The 16388-nt window shown below is 35.3% G+C and overlaps 1 protein-coding gene across 1 annotated transcript; it reads left to right on the top strand.

Moving 5' to 3' along the window:
- Positions 1-8787: 8787 nt before the first annotated feature.
- Positions 8788-12201, top strand: LOC127138130 (pentatricopeptide repeat-containing protein At4g20090). Its single transcript, XM_051064530.1, has one exon. It carries the CDS (start codon positions 8947-8949, stop codon positions 10873-10875), a length of 1929 nt encoding a protein of 642 aa, XP_050920487.1. The 5' UTR covers positions 8788-8946; the 3' UTR covers positions 10876-12201.
- The last annotated feature ends 4187 nt before the right edge of the window (positions 12202-16388 follow it).

The following is a 16388-nucleotide window of genomic DNA, read 5'->3' on the forward strand; positions in this document are numbered from 1 at the left end:
ATCTTTCTCCCTCTTGAATCAAGCTTTTTCTCCAGAATTTCTCAATATAAAAACTTTTTATTTGAGTTGAAGGAAGAAGAATTTACAAGAGTTTCTGAGTTTCTTTTGATTTTGGAAGCACAAGAGGGCAGTGGACTCTTTCTCCACTTGGTAAGCTTGCAAAACCCTAACCATGGCATTAAAGATCTGGAAATTATTGTATGTGTTCTTGATGTTGTTTAGAACATTTTTCATGTTGAAACTTTCCATTGATTCTTGCTTGATTTTCTGATTTTTGGATTGGAAGTTATTTGATGAAAAATGATTTTTAGCCAACTTCTCGCTCAAATTTCTCTCTCATCTTTCATCATTTTGAAACAATTTCTAAACCAAAGTTGTAGATCTCTCTGAGATCTACAACTTTGGTGTTTACAACGTTTGATTTCGTTAAGAAACGAAGGAGAAAAATGAAAGTGAAGTTGCCTGGTTGGAATTCGTGAAACATGATTTCAAGTGAAAAAGTGTTTTTTAGCCAACTTCTCTCTCATCTTTCATCCTTTTGAAAAACTTTCAAAATCAAAGTTATAGATCTCTCTGAGATTTACAACTTTGGTGTTTACAACTTTTTATTTCATCAAGAAACAAAGGAGAAAAATGGATTGGAAGTCCCCCTGGTGAAAAATCGTGAAACACGATTTTGGTGAAGAATTTGAAACTTTTTTGCTTTTGCATGGCCATGTGGCGTGTTGTGGTTGGCTTGCCTTGATTTTTGTCCTCTAGCACCCAATGATTGGATTTGTTTTGATTGGCTTGGCACGGAATACCATGTGGACATGTTTGACCAACTTTATTTTTAGTCATTTATTTTCTTATATTTTCTATTACTTGTTTATTTTATTAAAAATGTTTTTAATTATCAAAAAAATATATAGAAAATATGTGCTGAAAGGTATTTGTATCTATTTTTTATTTATGATTTTTATTTTAATTTTACATTTAGTTTGCTATTTTTGGTATTTTAATTTCTAAAATGTGTTTATTTTGTTATTTCTTTTATATAACTTATGAATTTAATTATTTATGGCCAATTTATGAACCCTAAAAATCCCAAAAAAAATATTTTCATAATACTCTGAGTTTCCTGGAATTTTGATGGTTTTGGACTAAATTTATTTTTAGTTTTGCTTTGTTTTAAAAATCGGACAAGATTTAAATGGATTCTTGAGGTTGTATGGCTTCTACATGAAGTTTCAATGTAATTCCTTCACTTCCATTGGTCATAAAAATTCACAAAAATATTTTCTAGCTTTCGTAAGATGTTAAGTTGATGTTTGTTATTTTTTTAGATTTTCTGCTTTCTGTTTTTGTGCCTTGTTCAAATTTATTTTGTTCAAAGGTTATTTTAGACTAGTTTGTGAGCTAGTTTCAACTTTTCTTTTTGTTTTGGTGCTTCCTTGGTCTTTTGACTTGAGCAAGGATATGCCTATGACTTGTTAGAGGTTTGAGCTCCTGTAAATATTTTGTTTGGATTTTATATCCTATTTTTTTATTTTCTTTGGTTTTTTTATCATGAGCATCTCTTTTGCATAGTGTAATTTAACCCAAGTTCATTTTGAAGCTTGTGGACATAATTTAAGGCTTAGTTTTGGGTATGTTATGATCATTTGTATGCTTAGTTGGTATGTCAACTTATTTTCAATTGTTGGAAATTTTAAGTTGATCGTTTGGTTTTTACCTTAAGCATATAAGTTTGTGTGGTTTGTAAACCCTAGTTTCCTACCCTTTTGATCTTTTGAGCCAACTTTTGCTTTGACCTTGACTCCATTGATGCTTAGAAGAATTATAAGCTCAAGGATAGTATTATAAAAGACTTGGGAGGCATTTGACTTTATTTGATCACCTTGATCTTTCTCTTTGGTTGTGTTTCTTTCTTACGCTTATTTGTGGTTTTTGTGAGATACATGGAATGCATTGATGCAGACCATTAAGGAGATGATTCTCATTTCTGTATCTTATTCTCATGACATATTTAGGGACTTAAGATCAATTTGGTTGATTCATTTAAGATCCTTAACTTGTGTTTGCTATGATTGTCTTTGTTGCTTTATTTTCATTCATATGTGATCAAGGTTAGGAGATTGTTTTGATGCGTTCCTTTGCCAAATACCTTTGATCCATATTGAATTGAATCTTGTGTGTTTGCTACTGACTTCTAAAGTCGTTTTACCTTTAAGGTATAGCTTCTATGATTCTATGGCTTGCATTCAATTACAAGTCCACTTTGATGACTTTTGGGAAGCAACATTTCTCCTCCTCCCACTTTATTTTCTTTCCTCTTTGATGGTGAGACCTTTAGGGTTAAGGATCTATATTTGAAGTATGTTTTCATGTGTATGTGAATATTTCATTACTTTCATCTTTGTCCTTCCTTCTTGCTTGCATTACAAGTTTGCTTCCTTTGAGCTTTGTTTGATGTTTTCGCTAGCTAGTTTTGTATCTTGAGGACTATTTCATTTCTTGAATGATGTTCAATGATTGATACCTATTGGTATGTCTTATCTACCACCTTCTATTGTTTGTTTTGATCCTTTAGTGATCATACCTTCCTTGTTTGACCTTTGATATATGATTCCTTTATGCGATGATATCTCTCACTTGTGTGAATTGTGTTTGTTTTGTGCTTTAGCCTTAGTGCTTTGATCATTTGGAATCCTTTGTGATATGTTGATGACTTTTGGCTTGTCATTTCCTTGTCACATGGATATTTGATCATACATTAGTTTGTTTTGTTTTGCATAGATTACTTGAGTATTGCTTCGTGTGCATTACATCTTGTGGCGATCTTATGCATCCTCTCCGTGAGTTTGTTTTGTTGTTTGATCTTAGTATGTATGTTGTTTATCCTTGTTTACTTCTTTATTATTTGTTTGCCATGCTCCCTTAGGATTTGACTTCATCTTGTGCAATATAAGTCATTAGATCTTAGGATTCTATCCATGCATACTAACATTAGGGTTTTGCTTAGTCTCCCCTATCCTCAACTTTAGGGCCACTATTGCATGATAACGTTAGGGCTTTGTGTAGTCTCCCCTTAGCCTTTTCTTCTTTATTTTGCATTATACCTTCTTTTTCTTAATCAAATTCAAAACACTAAGCTATAACAAGTTGGTTCACATGTTATGAGACTTAAGTAATAGGAGGGTAATGAGGTGGTACATTCCGTTTACCATTATTTCTCTTATTCATAGCCTTTTATTGTGGACCAATTCTCAAATCTTTTTCATAAAAGTGGAGAAGGAAGAGTGTCCCTACATTGGGATTAACTCATCACTATCTACAACAAAAATACAAACCAAATCAAACTCTTTTTGGCCTCTTGACCCTTTTTTCTTTTGCAAACCTTCTTCTTAACAAAGGATGTGTTATTTCCACTCCGTGCAATGCGATGTGTAAGTCCCTAAGGTCGGGCGGTAAAAAGCTAGAGTGTGAATGTAACATTATCCGCCTAAAAAACACAAACAAACCAACTTTTTAAGGTGAACTACGAATGCCCTGATCCCTCACTAAGGGGGTACGTAGGCACAAAGGCTCACAACCACGTCGGGCACATTAATAAAAACTTTTTTTTTCTTTGTAAATAAATTAACCTTCTATGATGCATTGTGTAACACCCTTCTAAAATACCCCAAATATTTAATGAAAACAACAATTATATATATCAGAGTAGATATGCAATTAAGGGTGTCACACAATCACTTCACACATTTCACCAAAATAACTGTCATGCTCTTTTATTAATTCAAAACATAAGCCTTTGCATAATACGCAGCGGATAGAAATCTCATCAATCATTGTAAAACATGTAACACATTACATGTAAAATGGTTCAACAACCAACAATAAGACAATTAAAAACATCCCATCCCGATGTTACATCTATCAGAGCATGACCCACTAAGGAACTACACTAGACTCCAAGCACTAGCTCCTACTCAATCATTGCTCGTTACCTGAAACATAGTTGTAAGGGTGAGTTCCTCAATCGATGTAATAAGCATTATAAAATATCATGTAATGCTAAGTAATTTAACACATATCACCACCCTAATCAGATCTCAATATTCAGCAACGGCAATATCAACTCATAATCATCATCATCATCATACTCAAACTCAACACAACCATAAAACACACGTATAATATTGGAATACATCCATTCATATTATACGTCATACATACATACATTATGCAATGAGACTCCATGCATGCGGTACCGACTATTCGTGAACATATAGTTCAACCTCACCGATCAAATCCAGATACGGCTACCAAGCTCACTAGTCCCACTCATTTGAGACCTAGTGACTCACTCACTAATTCCTCACCATGGGAATTAGCTACCACCCCAAGGGCTATGATATGCACGCTAATCACCTAGCATGCAAACATCAACAACGATCCACAATACTAACTCACTAATTCCTCACCATGGGAATTAGCTACCACCATAAAGGCCACAATATGCAAGCTAAATCACTTAGTCATGCAAACATCAACAATCATCCACAATGGACATATGCTCACACTCTAAGCCATAAACAGTCCATTCATAATTTCAAACATGATAGATACATTCACAACATTATGCATATCATCATACATCATCAACATATTCACCACATAATCATATCATGTCATACCACATAATCAATCACAGCATTAGCACACTCTACTAATACCTATACTACTCAAAACAACAGGAAATGATCCCTACTCTATCATACGTCAGCTAATTTACATTACTCAGCTGAACAACCAAAAACTGCACAACAACAGCACAGAAAAATCACAATCCTGCCCATACGCGTATTGCCTAGTCCCATACGCGTATGGCCCAATTCTCAGCCAATTCCATACGCGTACCACCTATCTCATACGCGTATGCTACGCGTACCACTTCCCCATACGCGTACCAACAGAGACCAAACCACGTTCAAAACATCATCTTCCTCATCCATACGCGTATTGCCTAGTGCCATACGCGTACCAGACTATCTCATACGCGTATTGCCTAGTGCCATACGCGTATGACCAGAAACCAGATTTCCCAGATCTGCTATGGTCTTCTCTGCTACGAGATCTACCAATTCCAACCTCCTACAATCCAATTTTTCACAGTAATCGTTCATATCATCCAACACGAATCATACCCTATTCAATTTCACCAATTCTAACATTTTTACATCTAATTCCTACGAATTTCTCTCAATCACAATCCAATTTCGTTCATACAAAAGTTCACAATTTCATCATGCATCATTCCGAATAGAGTCAAATCAATGGTCTATCACTACCCACTACATGTTATCCCATAATACCCATTAATCGACGATAAACCCCCCTTACCTGAGTTAATCCGGCGAATCTTTAAGCTTCAAGCTCTTCCTCTCTTCAACCCTTGTCCTCTGGTTCTCTTTGCCCTTTTTTCCACTTTTCTGCCCCTTTTTCCTTTTCACGTGAAAAATAAACCTTTTTACTAAATGAGACCTTTTCTAAATTCCAACTTTTATTCCAATAAAATAATAACCCAATAATAATAATTCCAATTATTTAATTAAATTAATAAATATATTATTAACTTAAATTAAATAATTATCTTGTTTTATCGGGGTGTTACACATTGCATTCCTCCTTAGCTTTTAAGCTGTAGACTTAGACACCCTTAGAACAAACAAACTTATGTGGATACCGTAGAGTACTACTGACGTGAGGGGTGCTAATACCTTCCCCTTGCGTAACTGACTTCCGTACCTAGTTTTCTTTAGGGTTTTCTCGATATTTCTCCCTTTTCCTTTTGGAATAAATAAAAAATCGGTGGCGATTCTATTTCAATCGAGTTAAGTTAATCAATAGCTTACACTCAGAATTTTCCCGCCGCGACAGATACCTAACACATTTGTTTTCAATCTGAATGCTATAACGATTGGTCTTTAAATTAGGTTTAGTTTGATTTATAATGGAGCTTTGAGTTAGACTATATCGTCTTTTCTTTCTTAGCCCGTAGAAAATATAAATATATTTTTCTACATGTACTTGAATAATACCCACTTCCTATTCATGTTTTGGTGATATTTTAAGGATATTTTATTATACATATCCAACTAACCTTTTTTATGATGCATAACACGTCTATTTTCAATCTGATTACTATAATGATTGGATTATAAATTAAGTTCATTTTGATTTATAATTTCGTAGAGTTACAATTGACCGAGGAAGAGATAAGAAATTTAACTCTTATTGAAATTGAGAATCTATTGCAAAAAAATCGTAGAAGTTTGAAGGGATTTAAAGGTATGTTGTATCTAAACTCATATGTCACGAGACACATTGGCAACGAGCTGATTTGTGAAGAGCGCAATTATAATGTTGATATCAAACGATGCAAATTTTATGATTTATTTTGTTCACTTACAGGTAATTAAGTTACTAGCAAAACAATCATATGTCTAAGTTATGTTACTAAGACATTGCAAGATTTTTTAATGATAATCTTTACATTTTAATTGATAGATGAATAACATTCAATTTTTGATAAAATTATGCAAGCTATGAACAATCGAAGATGATAAGTGTTTTTTTACATGGTTATGGAGTGACTGGTAAAACTTTCATGTGGAAAACTCTATCAAGTGCATTGCATTCACAGAAAAAAATTATTCTAACGAGTGGTATAACTTCGTTATTATTGTCAGGTGGAATAACAACACACTCAAAGTTCAAAATACTTGTGCCAACACTTGACAACTCTATTTGCAACATTGAGAAAGACAGTGAACATTCACAGTTATTGGTAGGAATTGATTTGATAATATAGTACGAAACACCTATGTTTGATAAAAATTGCTTTGAGGCTTTGGATAAATCTCTTAAAGATGTCATGAGCTGTTAGGATCTTGAGGATACCATTTTTTATGGCAAAGTAGTTGTTTTTGGAGGAGATTTTAGACAAATTCTTCCTGTTGTTCCAAGAAGAGGTCACTTCGATATAGTTCATGCTTCACTTAGCTCATCTTATGTATGGAACTATTGTCAGGTTTTAACTCTAATAAAAAATATGAAACTTCAAGAAGGTTAAGAGAATACAAGTTCTTCAGAGTTAGCCGAATTCTCAAAATAGATTTAAAATGCGGGGATGATAAGATTTGTGAACCAAACGATGGTTTGGTAGATATCGAAGTTCCTTAAGAGTTATTAATATCAAATTTTGAAGATTCTATAAGTACAATTATTGAGAGCACATATCCCCATCTGTTAGAAAATTACGAAAGTGAAGAACTCTTACAATGTAAAGCTATTCTTACTTCAACCATTAAAGTAGTGGACAAAATCAATCATGGTGTATTATACCTGATTCTAGGTAAAAAAATGTTAAGTTACATTAATTTATGCATATAACAATTCTTTATATCAAATGTTGTCACTAACATTTTGATGGTTTGATTTTATAACATTTTGAAGGAGAAGAGAAAGAGTATCTGAGTTCCAATTCAATTAATAAAATAGAAGTCAATTATAGTGAAGTTTATGAAGTTCTAACTCCAAATTTTTTGGAACCCCCATTACGACTACCAAATCACATGATCAAACTAAAATTGATAAAATGGAAGAGTATCCGGACTACCAAATCACAGGATCAAACTGAAAGTTGAAACCCCCAGTACGCTGATGAGAAATTTGGACCAGGACTAAGGATTATGCATTGGAACAAAATTAATCGTGACAAGGTTGGTAAATCACGTCATTGATGCCAAAATTATATCTGAAAAGAACATAGATAACATGATTTACATTCCCCAAATGTCTGTCACCTTCTGAATCATCATGGCCATTCAAGTTGATTAGGAGACAATTCCCGATCATTGTCTCATATACAATGACAATCAATAAATCTCACGGTCAATCATTTGATAGTGTAGGATTATATTTGCTTATTCCTGTTTTTAGTCGTGGCCAATTGTATGTTACAAAAGAGTTAAGAGTAAAAATGGTTTGAAAATCTTAATACACAACAAAGAGAATGTATCATGCTTGACTAGAACCAGTGTTGTGTTCAAGGAGATTTTTCAAGCACTATGTTAAGTTGGTAAATGACTTTTTTTTTTTTTTTTATTCTACAATTTTATTCTCCATCTTTTATTAATGTATCTTTGATTGTGAATTTTGTATTTTGGATATTGGATCCATTATGATATATTTTTTCATGTTTTTGTAGGATGGAAAAATAAGCGATGACCTTATTGCTGCACGGTTGAAGTTCGACGTTGAAGTCATAAATTATGTTTGTTAAAAGATATACTATCATTTGTTTAAATACACATTCTTTTTGGTGAGAGATAAGTCACGAATTATTATTTTAAAATATATCTGTTTGGATCAATGCAGGACGGTTGATGCATTTTATTACTCTATATTTATAATTTTGTTAATATTTAATATCTAAAAAATAATAATTAAAATTAACAAATGCGATATCGCAATGGGAATTTCGCATGAGTATTTTACTCGTTAGAAAAATAAAAATAAAACATATTATCATCAAATAATATTAAAACGCATTCCTAGATATCTAAAGCGCACGAGAAATAATATTATAAAGAAAAGTAACCTTAAGTATCATTTTTATATCCTATTTAGTTCCATGATTATTAAGAGTGGATGGATATAAATGTTAAGGATAATTTAGGGTGACATTACCCAAATATTGAGAGATGAATATAAATGTTTGGCAAGAGTGAGTATTAGGTCTAAATTTAGAGTGAGATATCTTTTATTTTTAAAAATAACCTTTTGGGACTGTTGAATCCGTGTGACTTGAGAGAAGACATCACCACAACAAACGTTGTACTACAAATTTCAAACACAAACCACTTCCTCAACCAAACCAAACCTCGTTTGATTCATGCCATGCCAAAATGCTCAAAATTTCCCAAAACCCTTCTCAAACACACACTTCAATTAACCCAAACCCAAACCCTTCTCTCTTACTCTTCCTCTTGCTCCAACTTTCCTCACCCTCCTCCAGTTTCACCTCAAATCTTCAAATCAACCACTTCCCACAAATGGGGTTCTTACAAATTGGGCGATTTATCTTTCTATTCCCTCATCGAAAATCTATCTTCCACCTTCGATTTTCAATCCTTGGAACAACTCCTTCATCGAATGAAGCGTGAAAATAGAGTCTTTATCGAGAAAAATTTCATCATCATGTTCAAGGCTTATGGAAAAGCACATTTACCTGAAAAAGCTTTGGACTTATTTCACAGAATGCCTGTTGAGTTTCACTGTAAGCAAACTGTTAAATCTTTCAATTCTGTTCTCAATGTTGTTATTCAAGAGGGTCATTTTAACCGTGCTTTGGAGTTTTATTCTCATGTTATTGATTCCAAGAATTTTAATCATGTTCATCCGAATGGACTTACTTTTAACTTGGTGATTAAGGCTTTGTGTAGACTTGAGTTGGTTGATCAAGCTGTTGAGGTTTTTCGAGGGATTAGTGTTAGGAATTGTGTTCCTGATACTTATACATACTCTACATTGATGCATGGTTTGTGTAATGTTGGTAGAATTGATGAGGCAGTTTCGTTGTTGGATGAGATGCAGATTGAAGGTACATTTCCTAACCCTGTTGCGTTTAATGTTTTGATCAGTGCGTTGTGTAAGAACGGTGATTTGGCGCGTGCGTCCAAGCTAGTCGATAATATGTTTCTTAAGGGTTGTGTTCCGAATGAAGTGACGTATAATTCACTTGTTCATGGCTTGTGTCTGAAAGGGAAGTTGGAGAAGGCGGTGAGTCTCTTGAATCGAATGGTGTCGAATAAATGTGTTCCTAATGATGTTACTTTTGGAACACTCATTGATGGGTTTGTTAAGCATGGTAGAGCTTTAGATGGGGTGCGTGTGTTGGTTTCGTTGGAAGAGAAAGGTCACCGCGGGAACGAGTTTATTTACTCGTCTCTTATTAGTGGATTGTTCAAGGAGGGGAAATGTGAGCGTGGAATGCAATTGTGGAAGGAGATGGTTGAAAAAGGATGTGAACCGAATACAATAGTGTATAGTGCTCTTATTGACGGTCTTTGTCGAGAAGGGAAGCCAGATGAAGCGAAAGAGTTTCTATTAGAGATGAAGAATAAAGGTCACATTCCCAATTCTTTCACTTATAGCTCCTTGATGTGGGGTTATTTTGAAACAGGTGATAGTCATAAAGCTATTCTTGTTTGGAAAGAGATGACAGATGATAATTGTAATCATCACGAAGTTTGTTACAGTATACTTATCAATGGATTGTGCAAGAATGGAAGGCTTAAGGAGGCCTTAATGGTGTGGAAGCAAATGTTGAGTAGAGGAATCAAATTAGATGTTGTGGCTTATAGTTCAATGATTCATGGCTTTTGTAATGCTCAGTTATTAGAACAAGGGGTGAAACTTTTCCATCAGATGCTTTGTCACGTGCCAAAGTTACAACCGGACGTGGTTACATACAACATACTCCTGAATGCTTTTTGCACAACGAATAGCGTCTCCCGTGCTATTGATGTTCTAAATACTATGTTAGATCAAGGCTGTGATCCTGATTTTATTACTTGTGAGATTTTCTTAAAAACTTTAAGAGACAATATGGACCCACCTCAAGATGGGAGAGAGTTTCTAGACGAGCTTGTAGTCCGATTAGTTAAGCGACAGAGAACAGTTGGTGCTTCCAATATTATAGAAGTCATGCTTAAGAAATTTTTGCTGCCTAAACCTTCTACTTGGGCCTTAGCTGTTCAACAGCTCTGCAAACCTACGAAAGTTCGAAAAACCATCAGTGAATGTTGGAGTAGGCTACATTGCTGATGCCGAAAATATGTTGGATTACTTGAGACTGAGTAATTTAAGGGGATCAATTCCACCGTCCACTAGCAGGGTGCCTATTTAAAGGCAGAGTGAAGCTCTGTATGGCCCAGCCCAACACAGAGATCGTTGCCACCTAGCGGATTTCGAATCTGAATCCCTGAGATGAGCACACTATCAGGTCACACAAGCTTTCACCAACAGGCCAACTCCTGGGCGTTAGCATGTGCGCAGAGTTAATGCCAAACAGGCGACAGATGAGAATACAGCCACTTAACCAATGAAACTGTTTAAACCTCTTCCAGTCATTGCAAAATCATTAGAATAATTTTCTTTTCTGTCTAAAATATTTGATCTTTGCAACATACAATGGTGAGAATGTTACTGAAAGGGTTAAGTGTACAATATCCAATCAACTTTGATCTATAATTGTGGATTTCAACAGGGCTCAGTCAAAGTAATTGGTTGTAATGTACACTCAGTAGTTAGCCAGTAAATTATTTCATACAATGTGCAAGTATTCTGCCGAATGCATTTTTGCAAGGCATATGAAAGTCAATGATGATGAACGCCAACAAGACTGCTACTGGATGCCTATGTGCAGAATTGCAAAGGAAAAGATTATCAAAATTTCCTAGTTGACTCTAGTTGTTCACATTCTTCTATATCCTGGAATTCATATCCTATTTCTTATTAGTACTGACACCTCTGAAAAAAGGTCTTGTCCGTATCGATGTCGGACACCTGCACCAACCGGTGTGATCATGTTTAATTTATTTATTTATTTATTCAAATTATTATCGATGTCGCCGTGTTAGTTTTGGGGTCTTTATTGAATTCTCTATCAGTGTCATCTTTTGATTTCTTCTTTCAACAATATTACTGGTATTTACAATCAAAAGGAGGATCTGACATTAGCTCTAGGATCTGTGTATGCCTGGACTGAGAATCCACTTAGACTTTTTACCTTTTTTTTTTTTAAATTAGAAAACAAAATAAATTGTGATTGATTATTTTCATGACTGTTTTTGTAATTGTCTAGCTTCTTGTGTAAATTTTTCTTGTACAAAACTCAGTAATATACTTTTATTTTATTTTACTTTTTATTGTCTATAATATAATGTGAGGAGCGGAATTTTATTGGATTATCAATGACTTGTGGTGAATTAAAAAAAAAAAAAAAAGGACATAGTTTTAAATAGTTGAACCAAAGGCTGTTTTGGTTGAAAGATGGCACTACCAAGTAAAGCATTTGTTGAAGTTGGGAATATGTAAATGATTTGTTGATATGGATAATTGAGAAATGTGTTACATATGTACACTTAATTATAGCCGTTAGACTGTTATTTGCATTGCTGTATCTATACTGAGGGTGTTAATCCCCTTTTGAAATAATAATAAGATTTTTTTCTTTTTCAATATTGTGATGGTACTTGCACTTTGATATGCTATCATAGATATCAATTATCTCTGGTTACTATCCTCTCTTTTGCCATTTCTTTTCTCTTACTATCACGTGTTTTGTCTCTCCCCTCTTCAATTTTTCCTTTTCAAATTCCATTGTTCTCTCTCAAATTCATCTTCCTCTCAAGAACACCTCTTCTATGAACTTCATTAGCGCCACCAATTTTTCACAAAAATCGCCTCTTTCTTTCACAAATCTCTATTTTCATTTAGAATCCCAGATTTTTCCTAACAAATTTCATCTTTTTTCACCGATTCTTCTCATCGCCAAAACCCTAATCTGTGTTTCTTTCTAGATTTCAAACCTTTCCTTCCTATAATCGCTCATGGTAGATCAAAATTACCTTGATTTTGCAACAAATCCATCCAAACCATACTACAATCATCTGAATGAAAACTCAACCCTTATCCTTGTTTCCTCGCCGCTCGATAGCGTAAACTATCTTTCTTGGGCTAGATCCATGAAGGTAGCTTTTATCTCCAAGAACAAAACCCATTTTATCGACGATACCTTCATAAAACCCAACGTCACGATCTGTTGATTCGCTGCAACAACCTTGTTCTATCATGGATTAAGCGATTTGTCTCTGACAACATTGCGTAGTTTAGCCTCTACTTCGACAATGCTTCAATCGTTTGGGAAAACCTTCATAATCAATTCTCTGAGGGTGATATATTTTGTCTCTCAGTTCTTCATGACAATCTTGTGCGTCTTCAACAGGGATCTCTCGATGTCTTCACATATTTCACTAAGCTAACCTCAATTTAAGAACAAATAGATACCTATAGGCCTACACGGGATTGTACATCCGCAATCCTTTGCACTTGCAGTGTTGTTACTAATCTACGCAAATTTCGCAACCAGGATAAAGTTCTGAAGTTTCTGAAAGGATTAAACGAATAATTTTCCAATGTTCGTTCTCAAATCATGATGCTCGGATCCTACCCAACCTTGAAAAATATTTCTCCCTCGTTCTTGGCCAAGAAAAGAAACTCACCACACCTCTTACCCAACCCTCTATTTCAGAACCCCAAACCCTAGCCTCTCACATTCAACCCTAACACTGTTATGGTCGAAGTTCTCCATATCCCTCTTCAAGAGGCAGGGGTTGCAATTATCCTCCCAATGGTCGTGTTCATCCTCAAGGCTCTGCCCGTGTTTTGTGGTCGCAACAACCATACCATTGATAACTATTTTTCTAAACATGGCTACCCCCTTAGGGTTTCAACAAAGGTCCAAAACTCCTTTTGTGCATTCTACCTCTGCAGAAATCGTTTCCACCACTCCTTCTCAAAGCACTACACATGATCAGTATACTCATCTCATCAATATCATCTAACAACATCTTACAAGCAATATTATTGCTCCTACTACACCTCTCGATTCAGATCTTAACTCTGTAATCTCGTCAATCGGTAATGTCTGAAGGAGAAGAGTGATCCAAAATGCAGCGGAATTTAAAATTTCTCCTTTAGTGATCCTTACGAATGGGCATGATCAGTGATAGAATCGTTACCTCTTGTGGCGATTGTAACCTTTGATGCAAATCTACGGAGCGATCATGAATGTTGAACGATGACAACGCCTCTACTCAATCCGTACGAACGGATTCCTTCAATCTCAATGCTAGCTGCTACGAATGAAGGCTTTGAGTGAGAGAGAGAGAGAGAAACGAAATTGCAACTACACTAATGCTTCTACACAAGGGTTCTATTTATAGAACCACTTGTGTGGGCTGCAAGCTAAAAAGCCCACTCAAGTGTATGTGGCCCATATCTTATAATATGTCAAAATCGCTTAAGCGCATGATACCTTACCATATTTCGTATTCTACTTAAGTACACCATACCTTACGATGTTCTACAATTCACTTAAGTGCACCGTACATTACGGTATTCCTTAGTTACTTTATCTCTCATCAATCCGTCCTTTTGTGTGTGACCTTATAGGTTTTCGCGGCATTGACAATTATATTAAATCACGTATTTAACATAATAAACAGTGAGCGGTATCTAGCAACACATCACTGCTACCCAAAACACGAAAATGTCATGTGATCTGACAAATCCTTTTGTGATAATACTTATGTGTACAATTACCCTTTTGCCCTTATGTCTATATTGAACACAAGGCATAGACCGTGTCATCCTTGTCCAGTTCAATATCGGGCCCATAGACATTTATCCTGTTACGCAGGATGGGCAAATTCCATCTAGGTCACTCATGTCCCTTAGCATGCTTCGTGGAGTACCCATCAACTATCTTTATGGTCATCCAGTTACGGACAATGTTTGATCAGCAATAAGGCACTCGACTATACATCTAGGGTCCATAGTGGTTTCAGGTCGAAGGGTGGTATACACCATTATCACCATGAGAATAACTTATGACACTTTGCATAACATTCTATATAGTATTCTCACAGCGGGTCAATCCAGTATAAATATTACTCTTAATATTCATACCTATGTTTAAGACTTGATAACTCCTTATCTATGATCCATGAGATGTGATCATCAGTCTATATACATAATAGTCTTAATGCTTTATTGTTATCCCACTTCACAATAAAGCTCGACTACGAATACTTTAAGAATAATGTCCTTATGTTTAATGTGATCTTATGATTAAGTCACAGTTGATACATTAAATGGACTAGCTATTCTAGGGACTTTATTAAACAAACATAATAAAGAAAAAGCCTTTTATTATTAATAAATAATTCGATACAAGTACCAAAAGTATTGGCCTCTAGGGCTTACACCAACAATCTCCCACTAGAACTAGAGCCAATCAGGCATATCCCTAATGCCCATAGATCTAGTATGGCCATCATGCTTCTGCTGCGCAAGAGGCTCTGTCAGTGGGTCAACAATATTGTCAAGTGTAGGTACTCTGCATATTTTTACATCTCCTCTATCTATTATCTCTCGAATGAGGTGATAGCGCCTAAGTATGTGTTTGGATCGTTGGTGAGATCTAGGTTCCTTAGCTTGTGCGATAGCACCATTGTTATCACAATAGAGACCAATGGGATCCACAATGCTAGGAACTATGCCAAGTTCACTAATGAACTTTTTGATCCAAACAACTTCCTTTGCTGCACTTGAGGCAACAATATACTCGGCCTCGGTTGTAGAATCAGCAACTGTATCTTGCTTTGAACTTTTCCAACTCACAGCGCCACCGTTTAAGCAAAACACATAACCAGATTGCGATCTAAAGTCATCCTTATCTGTCTGGAAGTTAGCATCGGTGTATCTAATTACAGTCAGCTCTTCCTGACCTCCATATATCAAGAATGAGTCCTTAGTCCTTCTCAAATACTTAAGGATATTATTGACAGCTACCCAATGAGCATCACCAGGATCAGATGGTACCTACTCGTTGCACTTAAAGCATACGAGACATCTGGTCGAGTACATAACATGGCATACATGATAGATCCTATTGCAGATGCATATGGAATCTTATTCATGCGATCCCCTTCTTCCTTAGTTGAAGGGGATTGTGTTTTTGATAGACACATGCCATGTTGCATAAGTATGAATCCTTTCTTGGAACCATGCATATTAAAGCATCTCAACACTTTGTCTATGTACATACTCTGACTTAGGCCAAGCAGTTTTTGTGATCTATCTCTATAGGTTCTGATTCCTAATATATAGGCTGCTTCACCTAGGTACTTCATAGAAAAGCATTTCCCCAACCAAGACTTTACTTGTTGCAGGGTAGGGACATCGTTTCCAATGAGTAATATGTCATCTATATATAATACCAGGAAAATGATCATGCTCCCACTAACCTTCTTGTAGACACAAGGCTCATCTTCGTTCTTGATGAATCCATATTGTTTTATTGTTTCATCAAAATGAAGATTCCAGCTTCTGAAAGCTTGCTTCAATCCATAGATTGATCTCTGTAACTTACATATCTTTTGGGCTTCTTCTGGTATGTCAAATCCTTCAGGTTGTGTTATGTACACATCCTCAAGAAGATTCCCATTAAGGAAAGCAGTTTTGACATCCATCTTCCATATTTCATAATCATG

This window comes from Lathyrus oleraceus, chromosome 1, assembly GCF_024323335.1.
Source record: "Lathyrus oleraceus cultivar Zhongwan6 chromosome 1, CAAS_Psat_ZW6_1.0, whole genome shotgun sequence".
In the NCBI taxonomy this organism is placed as follows: domain Eukaryota; kingdom Viridiplantae; phylum Streptophyta; class Magnoliopsida; order Fabales; family Fabaceae; genus Lathyrus; species Lathyrus oleraceus.